Source organism: Chlamydomonas reinhardtii, chromosome 2 (assembly GCF_000002595.2).
Source record: "Chlamydomonas reinhardtii strain CC-503 cw92 mt+ chromosome 2, whole genome shotgun sequence".
Lineage (NCBI taxonomy): Eukaryota > Viridiplantae > Chlorophyta > Chlorophyceae > Chlamydomonadales > Chlamydomonadaceae > Chlamydomonas > Chlamydomonas reinhardtii.
Window position 1 is genome coordinate 9068749 of NC_057005.1, and position 14650 is coordinate 9083398.

Genomic DNA, 14650 nt, shown 5'->3' on the forward strand with positions numbered 1-14650 from the left:
GATGAACAGAATGTCGGGTCTGAGCCTTGTAATAAGGGGTGATGATGTCCTCTCCGCAGCCAGCCAGGCGGGGGGGCGTTGTGCAGACGCATAGTGTGGCAGGTCGGTTAGGGGGCCCGCGTCCATGACCATGAACCCGTTCCCGTAGGTCCCTTTGGAGATGCATTTGGCGATACGCTGGACTGCCCAGTTGTGCCGATTGATGTACGCGCCTTTCATTTTAGGGTGTGTGCAGCCTCCGAGGATGTGCCCTCCGGAGTCAGGGGTGTGGCAGAGGGGGCAGTTGCCGTTCCCTCCCAGGCGGTAGCGCCGTTTAAGCTGTGCGTTGAAGAGGTAGCCGTAGCGGGCGTAGAGTATTTGCTTGACCAGCCAGGGGTGCCTGGTGGAGCTGGCGAGGGTGCGGTTGCTGAGGGTGGGGCACATGTTGGCAGATGCTTCCGCCCATTGCTCCAGCACTGGTGTATTATTGGTAAAGCCTTGTTGTGCTTCGGGGGGCAATGAGTTCAGGACTCCACGGTTTAGGTCGCTTAGGTAGAAATTGTCAGAGTTGCGTTTGGGCCACCAGATGTTGGACCACGGTTCGGCCGGCAATATGGCAGGCAGGAACGGCGGAAGGCAAGGGGCGGGCATGTCTACCAGCCTGCACTGCACTCGTGTGCGTCTGTGCAAGGCATGGGGAGCCTGCGGGGCTTATGCGGGCATTTCGGCAGGAAGGGCGGAAGGCAAGGGGCGGGCATGTCTACCAGCCTGCACTGCACTCGTGTGCGTCTGTTCAAGGCATGGGGAGCCTGCGGGGCATGTGCGGGCAAGTTGTCAGGCCGGAAGGGCGGAAGGCAAGGGGCGGGCATGTCTACCAGCCTGCACTGCACTCGTGTGCGTCTGTAACGGCATGGGGAGCCTGCGGGGCTTGTGCGGGCATTGTGGCAGGAAGGGCGGTAGGCAAGGGGCGGTCATGTCTACCAGCCTGCACTGCACTCGTGTGCGTCTGTGCAAGGCATGGGGAGCCTGCGGGGCTTGTGCGGGCAGGTTGGCAGGAACGGCGGAAGGCAAGGGGCGGGCATGTCTACCAGCCTGCACTGCACTCGTGTGCGTCTGTGCAAGGCATGGGGAGCCTGCGGGGCTTGTGCGGGAGATTTGGCAGGAAGGGCGGTAGGCAAGGGGCGGGCATGTCTACCAGCCTGCACTGCACTCGTGTGCGTCTGTGCAAGGCATGGGGAGCCTGCGGGGCTTGTGCGGGCGATTTGGCAGGAAGGGCGGAAGGCAAGGGGCGGGCATGTCTACCAGCCTGCACTGCACTCGTGTGCGTCTGTAACGGCATGGGGAGCCTGCGGGGCTTGTGCGGGCATTTTGGCAGTAAGGGCGGTAGGCAAGGGGCGGGCATGTCTACCAGCCTGCACTGCACTCGTGTGCGTCTGTGCAAGGCATGGGGAGCCTGCGGGGCTTGTGCGGGCAAGTTGGCAGGCAGGAACGGCGGAAGGCAAGGGGCGGGCATGTCTACCAGCCTGCACTGCACTCGTGTGCGTCTGTTCAAGGCATGGGGAGCCTGCGGGGCTTGTGCGGGCACTTTGGCAGGCCGGAAGGGCGGAAGGCAAGGGGCGGGCATGTCTACCAGCCTGCACTGCACTCGTGTGCGTCTGTAACGGCATGGGGAGCCTGCGGGGCTTGTGCGGGCAAGTTGTCAGGCAGGAAGGGCGGTAGGCAAGGGGCGGGCATGTCTACCAGCCTGCACTGCACTCGTGTGCGTCTGTGCAAGGCATGGGGAGCCTGCGGGGCTTGTGCGGGCAGGTTGGCAGGAACGGCGGAAGGCAAGGGGCGGGCATGTCTACCAGCCTGCACTGCACTCGTGTGCGTCTGTGCAAGGCATGGGGAGCCTGCGGGGCTTATGCGGGCACTTTGGCAGGCCGGAAGGGCGGAAGGCAAGGGGCGGGCATGTCTACCAGCCTGCACTGCACTCGTGTGCGTCTGTAACGGCATGGGGAGCCTGCGGGGCTTGTGCGGGCATTTTGGCAGGCAGGAACGGCGGAAGGCAAGGGGCGGGCATGTCTACCAGCCTGCACTGGACTCGTGTGCGTCTGTGCAAGGCATGGGGAGCCTGCGGGGCTTGTGCGGGCATTTTGGCAGGAACGGCGGAAGGCAAGGGGCGGGCATGTCTACCAGCCTGCACTGCACTCGTGTGCGTCTGTGCAAGGCATGGGGGGCCTGCGGGGCTTATGCGGGCACTTTGGCAGGCCGGAAGGGCGGAAGGCAAGGGGCGGGCATGTCTACCAGCCTGCACTGCACTCGTGTGCGTCTGTGCATGGCATTGGGAGCCTGCGGGGCTTGTGCGGGCAGGTTGGCAGGAACGGCGGAAGGCAAGGGGCGGGCATGTCTACCAGCCTGCACTGCACTCGTGTGCGTCTGTGCAAGGCATGGGGGGCCTGCGGGGCTTATGCGGGCACTTTGGCAGGCCGGAAGGGCGGAAGGCAAGGGGCGGGCATGTCTACCAGCCTGCACTGCACTCGTGTGCGTCTGTAACGGCATGGGGAGCCTGCGGGGCTTGTGCGGGCATTTTGGCAGGCAGGAACGGCGGAAGGCAAGGGGCGGGCATGTCTACCAGCCTGCACTGCACTCGTGTGCGTCTGTGCAAGGCATGGGGAGCCTGCGGGGCTTGTGCGGGCATTTTGGCAGGAACGGCGGAAGGCAAGGGGCGGGCATGTCTACCAGCCTGCACTGCACTCGTGTGCGTCTGTGCAAGGCATGGGGAGCCTGCGGGGCTTGTGCGGGCAAGTTGTCAGGCCGGAAGGGCGGAAGGCGAGGGGCGGGCATGTCTACCAGCCTGCACTGCAGTCGTGTGCGTCTGTTCAAGGCATGGGGAGCCTGCGGGGCTTGTGCGAGCAGGTTGGCAGGAACGGCGGAAGGCAAGGGGCGGGCATGTCTACCAGCCTGCACTGCACTCGTGTGCGTCTGTACAAGGCATGGGGAGCCTGCGGGGCTTGTGCGGGCAAGTTGTCAGGCCGGAAGGGCGGAAGGCAAGGGGCGGGCATGTCTACCAGCCTGCACTGCACTCGTGTGCGTCTGTGCAAGGCATAGGGGGCCTGCGGGGCTTATGCGGGAACTTTGGCAGGAAGGGCGGTAGGCAAGGGGCGGGCATGTCTACCAGCCTGCACTGCACTCGTGTGCGTCTGTGCAAGGCATGGGGAGCCTGCGGGGCTTGTGCGGGCAGGTTGGCAGGAACGGCGGAAGGCAAGGGGCGGGCATGTCTACCAGCCTGCACTGCACTCGTGTGCGTCTGTGCAAGGCATGGGGAGCCTGCGGGGCTTGTGCGGGCAAGTTGTCAGGCCGGAAGGGCGGAAGGCAAGGGGCGGGCATGTCTACCAGCCTGCACTGCACTCGTGTGCGTCTGTGCAAGGCATGGGGAGCCTGCGGGGCTTGTGCGGGCAAGTTGGCAGGCAGGAACGGCGGAAGGCAAGGGGCGGGCATGTCTACCAGCCTGCACTGCACTCGTGTGCGTCTGTTCAAGGCATGGGGAGCCTGCGGGGCTTGTGCGGGCACTTTGGCAGGCCGGAAGGGCGGAAGGCAAGGGGCGGGCATGTCTACCAGCCTGCACTGCACTCGTGTGCGTCTGTAACGGCATGGGGAGCCTGCGGGGCTTGTGCGGGCAAGTTGTCAGGCAGGAAGGGCGGTAGGCAAGGGGCGGGCATGTCTACCAGCCTGCACTGCACTCGTGTGCGTCTGTGCAAGGCATGGGGAGCCTGCGGGGCTTGTGCGGGCAGGTTGGCAGGAACGGCGGAAGGCAAGGGGCGGGCATGTCTACCAGCCTGCACTGCACTCGTGTGCGTCTGTGCAAGGCATGGGGGGCCTGCGGGGCTTATGCGGGCACTTTGGCAGGCCGGAAGGGCGGAAGGCAAGGGGCGGGCATGTCTACCAGCCTGCACTGCACTCGTGTGCGTCTGTAACGGCATGGGGAGCCTGCGGGGCTTGTGCGGGCATTTTGGCAGGCAGGAACGGCGGAAGGCAAGGGGCGGGCATGTCTACCAGCCTGCACTGGACTCGTGTGCGTCTGTGCAAGGCATGGGGAGCCTGCGGGGCTTGTGCGGGCATTTTGGCAGGAACGGCGGAAGGCAAGGGGCGGGCATGTCTACCAGCCTGCACTGCACTCGTGTGCGTCTGTGCAAGGCATGGGGAGCCTGCGGGGCTTGTGCGGGAGATTTGGCAGGAAGGGCGGTAGGCAAGGGGCGGGCATGTCTACCAGCCTGCACTGCACTCGTGTGCGTCTGTGCATGGCATTGGGAGCCTGCGGGGCTTGTGCGGGCAGGTTGGCAGGAACGGCGGAAGGCAAGGGGCGGGCATGTCTACCAGCCTGCACTGCACTCGTGTGCGTCTGTGCAAGGCATGGGGGGCCTGCGGGGCTTATGCGGGCACTTTGGCAGGCCGGAAGGGCGGAAGGCAAGGGGCGGGCATGTCTACCAGCCTGCACTGCACTCGTGTGCGTCTGTAACGGCATGGGGAGCCTGCGGGGCTTGTGCGGGCATTTTGGCAGGCAGGAACGGCGGAAGGCAAGGGGCGGGCATGTCTACCAGCCTGCACTGGACTCGTGTGCGTCTGTGCAAGGCATGGGGAGCCTGCGGGGCTTGTGCGGGCATTTTGGCAGGAACGGCGGAAGGCAAGGGGCGGGCATGTCTACCAGCCTGCACTGCACTCGTGTGCGTCTGTTCAAGGCATGGGGAGCCTGCGGGGCTTGTGCGGGCAATATGGCAGGCAGGAACGGCGGAAGGCAAGGGGCGGGCATGTCTACCAGCCTGCACTGCACTCGTGTGCGTCTGTGCAAGGCATGGGGAGCCTGCGGGGCTTGTGCGGGCAAGTTGTCAGGCCGGAAGGGCGGAAGGCAAGGGGCGGGCATGTCTACCAGCCTGCACTGCGCTCGTGTGCGTCTGTGCAAGGCATGGGGAGCCTGCGGGGCATGTGCGGGCAAGTTGTCAGGCCGGAAGGGCGGAAGGCAAGGGGCGGGCATGTCTACCAGCCTGCACTGGACTCGTGTGCGTCTGTGCAAGGCATGGGGAGCCTGCGGGGCTTGTGCGGGCAAGTTGTCAGGCCGGAAGGGCGGAAGGCGAGGGGCGGGCATGTCTACCAGCCTGCACTGCACTCGTGAGCGTCTGTTCAAGGCATGGGGAGCCTGCGGGGCTTGTGCGGGCAAGTTGTCAGGCCGGAAGGGCGGAAGGCGAGGGGCGGGCATGTCTACCAGCCTGCACTGCACTCGTGTGCGTCTGTTCAAGGCATGGGGAGCCTGCGGGGCTTGTGCGGGTATTGTGGCAGGAACGGCGGAAGGCAAGGGGCGGGCATGTCTACCAGCCTGCACTGCACTCGTGTGCGTCTGTACAAGGCATGGGGAGCCTGCGGGGCTTGTGCGGGCAAGTTGTCAGGCCGGAAGGGCGGAAGGCAAGGGGCGGGCATGTCTACCAGCCTGCACTGCACTCGTGTGCGTCTGTGCAAGGCATAGGGGGCCTGCGGGGCTTATGCGGGAACTTTGGCAGGAAGGGCGGTAGGCAAGGGGCGGGCATGTCTACCAGCCTGCACTGCACTCGTGTGCGTCTGTGCAAGGCATGGGGAGCCTGCGGGGCTTGTGCGGGCAGGTTGGCAGGAACGGCGGAAGGCAAGGGGCGGGCATGTCTACCAGCCTGCACTGCACTCGTGTGCGTCTGTGCAAGGCATGGGGAGCCTGCGGGGCTTGTGCGGGCAAGTTGGCAGGCAGGAACGGCGGAAGGCAAGGGGCGGGCATGTCTACCAGCCTGCACTGCACTCGTGTGCGTCTGTTCAAGGCATGGGGAGCCTGCGGGGCTTGTGCGGGTATTGTGGCAGGAAGGGCGGAAGGCAAGGGGCGGGCATGTCTACCAGCCTGCACTGCACTCGTGTGCGTCTGTGCAAGGCATGGGGAGCCTGCGGGGCATGTGCGGGCAAGTTGTCAGGCCGGAAGGGCGGAAGGCAAGGGGCGGGCATGTCTACCAGCCTGCACTGGACTCGTGTGCGTCTATGCAAGGCATGGGGAGCCTGCGGGGCTTATGCGGGCACTTTGGCAGGAAGGGCGGTAGGTAAGGGGCGGGCATGTCTACCAGCCTGCACTGCACTCGTGTGCGTCTGTGCAAGGCATGGGGATGTGCGGGCAAGTTGGCAGGCAGGAACGGCGGAAGGCAAGGGGCGGGCATGTCTACCAGCCTGCACTGCACTCGTGTGCGTCTGTGCAAGGCATGGGGAGCCTGCGGGGCTTGTGCGGGCGATTTGGCCGGAAGGGCGGAAGGCGAGGGGCGGGCATGTCTACCAGCCTGCACTGCACTCGTGTGCGTCTGTGCAAGGCATGGGGAGCCTGCGGGGCTTGTGCGGGCAGGTTGGCAGGAACGGCGGAAGGCAAGGGGCGGGCATGTCTACCAGCCTGCACTGCACTCGTGTGCGTCTGTGCAAGGCATGGGGAGCCTGCGGGGCTTGTGCGGGTATTGTGGCAGGAAGGGCGGAAGGCAAGGGGCGGGCATGTCTACCAGCCTGCACTGCACTCGTGTGCGTCTGTTCAAGGCATGGGGAGCCTGCGGGGCTTGTGCGGGCAAGTTGTCAGGCCGGAAGGGCGGAAGGCAAGGGGCGGGCATGTCTACCAGCCTGCACTGCACTCGTGTGCGTCTGTGCAAGGCATGGGGAGCCTGCGGGGCTTGTGCGGGTATTGTGGCAGGAAGGGCGGAAGGCAAGGGGCGGGCATGTCTACCAGCCTGCACTGCACTCGTGTGCGTCTGTTCAAGGCATGGGGAGCCTGCGGGGCTTGTGCGGGCAAGTTGTCAGGCCGGAAGGGCGGAAGGCAAGGGGCGGGCATGTCTACCAGCCTGCACTGCACTCGTGTGCGTCTGTGCAAGGCATGGGGAGCCTGCGGGGCTTGTGCGGGTATTGTGGCAGGAAGGGCGGAAGGCAAGGGGCGGGCATGTCTACCAGCCTGCACTGCACTCGTGTGCGTCTGTTCAAGGCATGGGGAGCCTGCGGGGCTTGTGCGGGCATTTTGGCAGGAACGGCGGAAGGCAAGGGGCGGGCATGTCTACCAGCCTGCACTGCACTCGTGTGCGTCTGTGCAAGGCATGGGGAGCCTGCGGGGCATGTGCGGGCAAGTTGTCAGGCCGGAAGGGCGGAAGGCAAGGGGCGGGCATGTCTACCAGCCTGCACTGGACTCGTGTGCGTCTATGCAAGGCATGGGGAGCCTGCAGGGCTTGTGCGGGCGATTTGGCAGGCCGGAAGGGCGGAAGGCAAGGGGCGGGCATGTCTACCAGCCTGCACTGCACTCGTGTGCGTCTGTAACGGCATGGGGAGCCTGCGGGGCTTGTGCGGGCATTTTGGCAGGAACGGCGGAAGGCAAGGGGCGGGCATGTCTACCAGCCTGCACTGCACTCGTGTGCGTCTGTGCAAGGCATGGGGAGCCTGCGGGGCATGTGCGGGCAAGTTGTCAGGCCGGAAGGGCGGAAGGCAAGGGGCGGGCATGTCTACCAGCCTGCACTGGACTCGTGTGCGTCTATGCAAGGCATGGGGAGCCTGCGGGGCTTGTGCGGGCGATTTGGCAGGCCGGAAGGGCGGAAGGCAAGGGGCGGGCATGTCTACCAGCCTGCACTGCACTCGTGTGCGTCTGTAACGGCATGGGGAGCCTGCGGGGCTTGTGCGGGCATTTTGGCAGTAAGGGCGGTAGGCAAGGGGCGGGCATGTCTACCAGCCTGCACTGCACTCGTGTGCGTCTGTGCAAGGCATGGGGAGCCTGCGGGGCTTGTGCGGGCGATTTGGCAGGCAGGAACGGCGGAAGGCAAGGGGCGGGCATGTCTACCAGCCTGCACTGCACTCGTGTGCGTCTGTTCAAGGCATGGGGAGCCTGCGGGGCATGTGCGGGCAAGTTGTCAGGCCGGAAGGGCGGAAGGCAAGGGGCGGGCATGTCTACCAGCCTGCACTGCACTCGTGTGCGTCTGTACAAGGCATGGGGAGCCTGCGGGGCTTGTGCGGGCAAGTTGTCAGGCCGGAAGGGCGGAAGGCAAGGGGCGGGCATGTCTACCAGCCTGCACTGCACTCGTGTGCGTCTGTTCAAGGCATGGGGAGCCTGCAGGGCTTGTGCGGGCACTTTGGCAGGAACGGCGGAAGGCAAGGGGCGGGCATGTCTACCAGCCTGCACTGGACTCGTGTGCGTCTGTGCAAGGCATGGGGAGCCTGCGGGGCTTGTGCGGGCAGGTTGGCAGGAACGGCGGAAGGCAAGGGGCGGGCATGTCTACCAGCCTGCACTGCACTCGTGTGCGTCTGTACAAGGCATGGGGAGCCTGCGGGGCTTGTGCGGGCAAGTTGTCAGGCCGGAAGGGAGGAAGGCAAGGGGCGGGCATGTCTACCAGCCTGCACTGCACTCGTGTGCGTCTGTGCAAGGCATGGGGGGCCTGCGGGGCTTATGCGGGCACTTTGGCAGTAAGGGCGGAAGGCAAGGGGCGGGCATGTCTACCAGCCTGCACTGCACTCGTGTGCGTCTGTGCAAAGCATGGGGAGCCTGCGGGGCTTGTGCGGGCATTTTGGCAGGAACGGCGGAAGTCAAGGGGCGGGCATGTCTACCAGCCTGCACTGCACTCGTGTGCGTCTGTGCAAAGCATGGGGAGCCTGCGGGGCTTGTGCGGGCAAGTTGTCAGGCCGGAAGGGCGGAAGGCGAGGGGCGGGCATGTCTACCAGCCTGCACTGCACTCGTGTGCGTCTGTTCAAGGCATGGGGAGCCTGCGGGGCTTGTGCGGGCAGGTTGGCAGGAACGGCGGAAGGCAAGGGGCGGGCATGTCTACCAGCCTGCACTGCACTCGTGTGCGTCTGTACAAGGCATGGGGAGCCTGCGGGGCTTGTGCGGGCATTTTGGCAGTAAGGGCGGAAGGCAAGGGGCGGGCATGTCTACCAGCCTGCACTGCACTCGTGTGCGTCTGTGCAAGGCATGGGGGGCCTGCGGGGCTTATGCGGGCACTTTGGCAGGAAGGGCGGTAGGCAAGGGGCGGGCATGTCTACCAGCCTGCACTGCACTCGTGTGCGTCTGTGCAAGGCATGGGGAGCCTGCGGGGCTTGTGCGGGCAATATGGCAGGCAGGAACGGCGGAAGGCAAGGGGCGGGCATGTCTACCAGCCTGCACTGCACTCGTGTGCGTCTATGCAAGGCATGGGGAGCCTGCGGGGCTTGTGCGGGCATTTTGGCAGGAAGGGCGGAAGGCGAGGGGCGGGCATGTCTACCAGCCTGCACTGGACTCGTGTGCGTCTGTTCAAGGCATGGGGAGCCTGCGGGGCTTGTGCGGGCAGGTTGGCAGGAACAGCGGAAGGCAAGGGGCGGGCATGTCTACCAGCCTGCACTGCACTCGTGTGCGTCTGTACAAGGCATGGGGAGCCTGCGGGGCTTGTGCGGGCAAGTTGTCAGGCCGGAAGGGCGGAAGGCAAGGGGCGGGCATGTCTACCAGCCTGCACTGCACTCGTGTGCGTCTGTTCAAGGCATGGGGAGCCTGCAGGGCTTGTGCGGGCACTTTGGCAGGAACGGCGGAAGGCAAGGGGCGGGCATGTCTACCAGCCTGCACTGCACTCGTGTGCGTCTGTGCAAGGCATGGGGGGCCTGCGGGGCTTATGCGGGCACTTTGGCAGGAAGGGCGGTAGGCAAGGGGCGGGCATGTCTACCAGCCTGCACTGCACTCGTGTGCGTCTGTGCAAGGCATGGGGAGCCTGCGGGGCTTGTGCGGGCGATTTGGCAGGTAGGGCGGTAGGCAAGGGGCGGGCATGTCTACCAGCCTGCACTGCACTCGTGTGCGTCTGTGCAAGGCATGGGGAGCCTGCGGGGAATAATAATAATTCAAACGCCAGCCCATGGGGCCTGGCGTGGATTACCGGGGTAAGGTGGCTAGGGCGAGGAGGCCCATCCCCCTCGCGCTGCCACCTCACCACGCACTCCGAGGAGGTGTGGGGGAGCCGTGGCTTACCCGCCTCTCAGTTTGAGTTCCTGCTCGGTTACTCGGCGCATTTTGATAATGCCGCCCGCACTGTTCACAGCGTGTGTGTGGAGCCTCTCTCCGCATACTCGTGCGGCTGTGTGGGTCACCCCAAGTTGAGAGGTGAGCAGCTTAGTGAGGTTGCAAGGGATGGCCCCAGTCACTCCGAGCGCAAGGCATTCATTGGTGGAGTAGTGGACCGTCCATCCGGCCGCTTCCAGCAGTCGCTTGAGTTCTTGGTGTTGTTGAGATTTTTCTTCCCGCTTGTCCAAATGGCGGACGTCAGAGCTGTAACCGATTTCAAGGATATAGATGGGCAGCCGTGCTTTGTTCAGGGGCGGGCGGTACCCTTCTCTATGTGTTTCATGGGCGGGCAGGTTTGGGATGAACAGAATGTCGGGTCTGAGCCTTGTAATAAGGGGTGATGATGTCCTCTCCGCAGCCAGCCAGGCGGGGGGGCGTTGTGCAGACGCATAGTGTGGCAGGTCGGTTAGGGGGCCCGCGTCCATGACCATGAACCCGTTCCCGTAGGTCCCTTTGGAGATGCATTTGGCGATACGCTGGACTGCCCAGTTGTGCCGATTGATGTACGCGCCTTTCATTTTAGGGTGTGTGCAGCCTCCGAGGATGTGCCCTCCGGAGTCAGGGGTGTGGCAGAGGGGGCAGTTGCCGTTCCCTCCCAGGCGGTAGCGCCGTTTAACCTGTGCGTTGAAGAGGTAGCCGTAGCGGGCGTAGAGTATTTGCTTGACCAGCCAGGGGTGCCTGGTGGAGCTGGCGAGGGTGCGGTTGCTGAGGGTGGGGCACATGTTGGCAGATGCTTCCGCCCATTGCTCCAGCACTGGTGTATTATTGGTAAAGCCTTGTTGTGCTTCGGGGGGCAATGAGTTCAGGACTCCACGGTTTAGGTCGCTTAGGTAGAAATTGTCAGAGTTGCGTTTGGGCCACCAGATGTTGGACCACGGTTCGGCCGGCAATATGGCAGGCAGGAACGGCGGAAGGCAAGGGGCGGGCATGTCTACCAGCCTGCACTGCACTCGTGTGCGTCTGTTCAAGGCATGGGGAGCCTGCGGGGCATGTGCGGGCAAGTTGTCAGGCCGGAAGGGCGGAAGGCAAGGGGCGGGCATGTCTACCAGCCTGCACTGCACTCGTGTGCGTCTGTGCAAGGCATGGGGAGCCTGCGGGGCTTGTGCGGGCATTTCGGCAGGAACGGCGGAAGGCAAGGGGCGGGCATGTCTACCAGCCTGCACTGCACTCGTGTGCGTCTGTGCAAGGCATGGGGAGCCTGCGGGGTATGTGCGGGCAAGTTGTCAGGCCGGAAGGGCGGAAGGCAAGGGGCGGGCATGTCTACCAGCCTGCACTGCACTCGTGTGCGTCTGTGCAAGGCATGGGGAGCCTGCGGGGCTTGTGCGGGCATTTCGGCAGGAAGGGCGGAAGGCAAGGGGCGGGCATGTCTACCAGCCTGCACTGCACTCGTGTGCGTCTGTGCAAGGCATGGGGAGCCTGCGGGGTATGTGCGGGCAAGTTGTCAGGCCGGAAGGGCGGAAGGCAAGGGGCGGGCATGTCTACCAGCCTGCACTGCACTCGTGTGCGTCTGTGCAAGGCATGGGGAGCCTGCGGGGCTTGTGCGGGCATTTCGGCAGGAAGGGCGGAAGGCAAGGGGCGGGCATGTCTACCAGCCTGCACTGCACTCGTGTGCGTCTGTTCAAGGCATGGGGAGCCTGCGGGGCATGTGCGGGCAAGTTGTCAGGCCGGAAGGGCGGAAGGCAAGGGGCGGGCATGTCTACCAGCCTGCACTGCACTCGTGTGCGTCTGTGCAAGGCATGGGGAGCCTGCGGGGCTTGTGCGGGCATTTCGGCAGGAACGGCGGAAGGCAAGGGGCGGGCATGTCTACCAGCCTGCACTGCACTCGTGTGCGTCTGTGCAAGGCATGGGGAGCCTGCGGGGTATGTGCGGGCAAGTTGTCAGGCCGGAAGGGCGGAAGGCAAGGGGCGGGCATGTCTACCAGCCTGCACTGCACTCGTGTGCGTCTGTGCAAGGCATGGGGAGCCTGCGGGGCTTGTGCGGGCATTTCGGCAGGAAGGGCGGAAGGCAAGGGGCGGGCATGTCTACCAGCCTGCACTGCACTCGTGTGCGTCTGTTCAAGGCATGGGGAGCCTGCGGGGCTTGTGCGGGCAAGTTGTCAGGCCGGAAGGGCGGAAGGCAAGGGGCGGGCATGTCTACCAGCCTGCACTGCACTCGTGTGCGTCTGTGCAAGCCATGGGGAGCCTGCGGGGCTTGTGCGGGCAGGTTGGCAGGAACGGCGGAAGGCAAGGGGCGGGCATGTCTACCAGCCTGCACTGCACTCGTGTGCGTCTGTAACGGCATGGGGAGCCTGCGGGGCTTGTGCGGGCATTTTGGCAGGCAGGAACGGCGGAAGGCAAGGGGCGGGCATGTCTACCAGCCTGCACTGCACTCGTGTGCGTCTGTGCAAGGCATGGGGAGCCTGCGGGGCTTGTGCGGGCATTTTGGCAGGAACGGCGGAAGTCAAGGGGCGGGCATGTCTACCAGCCTGCACTGCACTCGTGTGCGTCTGTGCAAAGCATGGGGAGCCTGCGGGGCTTGTGCGGGCAAGTTGTCAGGCCGGAAGGGCGGAAGGCAAGGGGCGGGCATGTCTACCAGCCTGCACTGCACTCGTGTGCGTCTGTTCAAGGCATGGGGAGCCTGCGGGGCTTGTGCGGGCAGGTTGGCAGGAACGGCGGAAGGCAAGGGGCGGGCATGTCTACCAGCCTGCACTGCACTCGTGTGCGTCTGTACAAGGCATGGGGAGCCTGCGGGGCTTGTGCGGGCATTTTGGCAGTAAGGGCGGAAGGCAAGGGGCGGGCATGTCTACCAGCCTGCACTGCACTCGTGTGCGTCTGTGCAAGGCATGGGGGGCCTGCGGGGCTTATGCGGGCACTTTGGCAGGAAGGGCGGTAGGCAAGGGGCGGGCATGTCTACCAGCCTGCACTGCACTCGTGTGCGTCTGTGCAAGGCATGGGGAGCCTGCGGGGCTTGTGCGGGCAATATGGCAGGCAGGAACGGCGGAAGGCAAGGGGCGGGCATGTCTACCAGCCTGCACTGCACTCGTGTGCGTCTGTTCAAGGCATGGGGAGCCTGCGGGGCTTGTGCGGGCATTTTGGCAGGAAGGGCGGAAGGCGAGGGGCGGGCATGTCTACCAGCCTGCACTGGACTCGTGTGCGTCTGTTCAAGGCATGGGGAGCCTGCGGGGCTTGTGCGGGCAGGTTGGCAGGAACAGCGGAAGGCAAGGGGCGGGCATGTCTACCAGCCTGCACTGCACTCGTGTGCGTCTGTACAAGGCATGGGGAGCCTGCGGGGCTTGTGCGGGCAAGTTGTCAGGCCGGAAGGGCGGAAGGCAAGGGGCGGGCATGTCTACCAGCCTGCACTGCACTCGTGTGCGTCTGTTCAAGGCATGGGGAGCCTGCAGGGCTTGTGCGGGCACTTTGGCAGGAACGGCGGAAGGCAAGGGGCGGGCATGTCTACCAGCCTGCACTGCACTCGTGTGCGTCTGTGCAAGGCATGGGGGGCCTGCGGGGCTTATGCGGGCACTTTGGCAGGAAGGGCGGTAGGCAAGGGGCGGGCATGTCTACCAGCCTGCACTGCACTCGTGTGCGTCTGTGCAAGGCATGGGGAGCCTGCGGGGCTTGTGCGGGCGATTTGGCAGGTAGGGCGGTAGGCAAGGGGCGGGCATGTCTACCAGCCTGCACTGCACTCGTGTGCGTCTGTGCAAGGCATGGGGAGCCTGCGGGGAATAATAATAATTCAAACGCCAGCCCATGGGGCCTGGCGTGGATTATCGGGGTAAGGTGGCTAGGGCGAGGAGGCCCATCCCCCTCGCGCTGCCACCTCACCACGCACTCCGAGGAGGTGTGGGGGAGCCGTGGCTTACCCGCCTCTCGGTTTGAGTTCCTGCTCGGTTACTCGGCGCATTTTGATAATGCCGCCCGCACTGTTCACAGCGTGTGTGTGGAGCCTCTCTCCGCATACTCGTGCGGCTGTGTGGGTCACCCCAAGTTGAGAGGTGAGCAGCTTAGTGAGGTTGCAAGGGATGGCCCCAGTCACTCCGAGCGCAAGGCATTCATTGGTGGAGTAGTGGACCGTCCATCCGGCCGCTTCCAGCAGTCGCTTGAGTTCTTGGTGTTGTTGAGATTTTTCTTCCCGCTTGTCCAAATGGCGGACGTCAGAGCTGTAACCGATTTCAAGGATATAGATGGGCAGCCGTGCTTTGTTCAGGGGCGGGCGGTACCCTTCTCTATGTGTTTCATGGGCGGGCAGGTTTGGGATGAACAGAATGTCGGGTCTGAGCCTTGTAATAAGGGGTGATGATGTCCTCTCCGCAGCCAGCCAGGCGGGGGGGCGTTGTGCAGACGCATAGTGTGGCAGGTCGGTTAGGGGGCCCGCGTCCATGACCATGAACCCGTTCCCGTAGGTCCCTTTGGAGATGCATTTGGCGATACGCTGGACTGCCCAGTTGTGCCGATTGATGTACGCGCCTTTCATTTTAGGGTGTGTGCAGCCTCCGAGGATGTGCCCTCCGGAGTCAGGGGTGTGGCAGAGGGGGCAGTTGCCGTTCCCTCCCAGGCGGTAGCGCCGTTTAAGCTGTGCGTTGAAGAGGTAGCCGTAGCGGGCGTAGAGTATTTGCTTGAC

General features: G+C 64.6%; 1 protein-coding gene across 1 annotated transcript; it reads left to right on the forward strand.

Moving 5' to 3' along the window:
* Positions 1-3607: 3607 nt before the first annotated feature.
* CHLRE_02g143287v5 (uncharacterized protein) lies at positions 3608-6929 on the forward strand. Its single transcript, XM_043060223.1, has one exon. The coding sequence runs from the start codon at positions 3723-3725 to the stop codon at positions 3933-3935; it is 213 nt and encodes a 70-aa protein (XP_042927962.1). The 5' UTR covers positions 3608-3722; the 3' UTR covers positions 3936-6929.
* The last annotated feature ends 7721 nt before the right edge of the window (positions 6930-14650 follow it).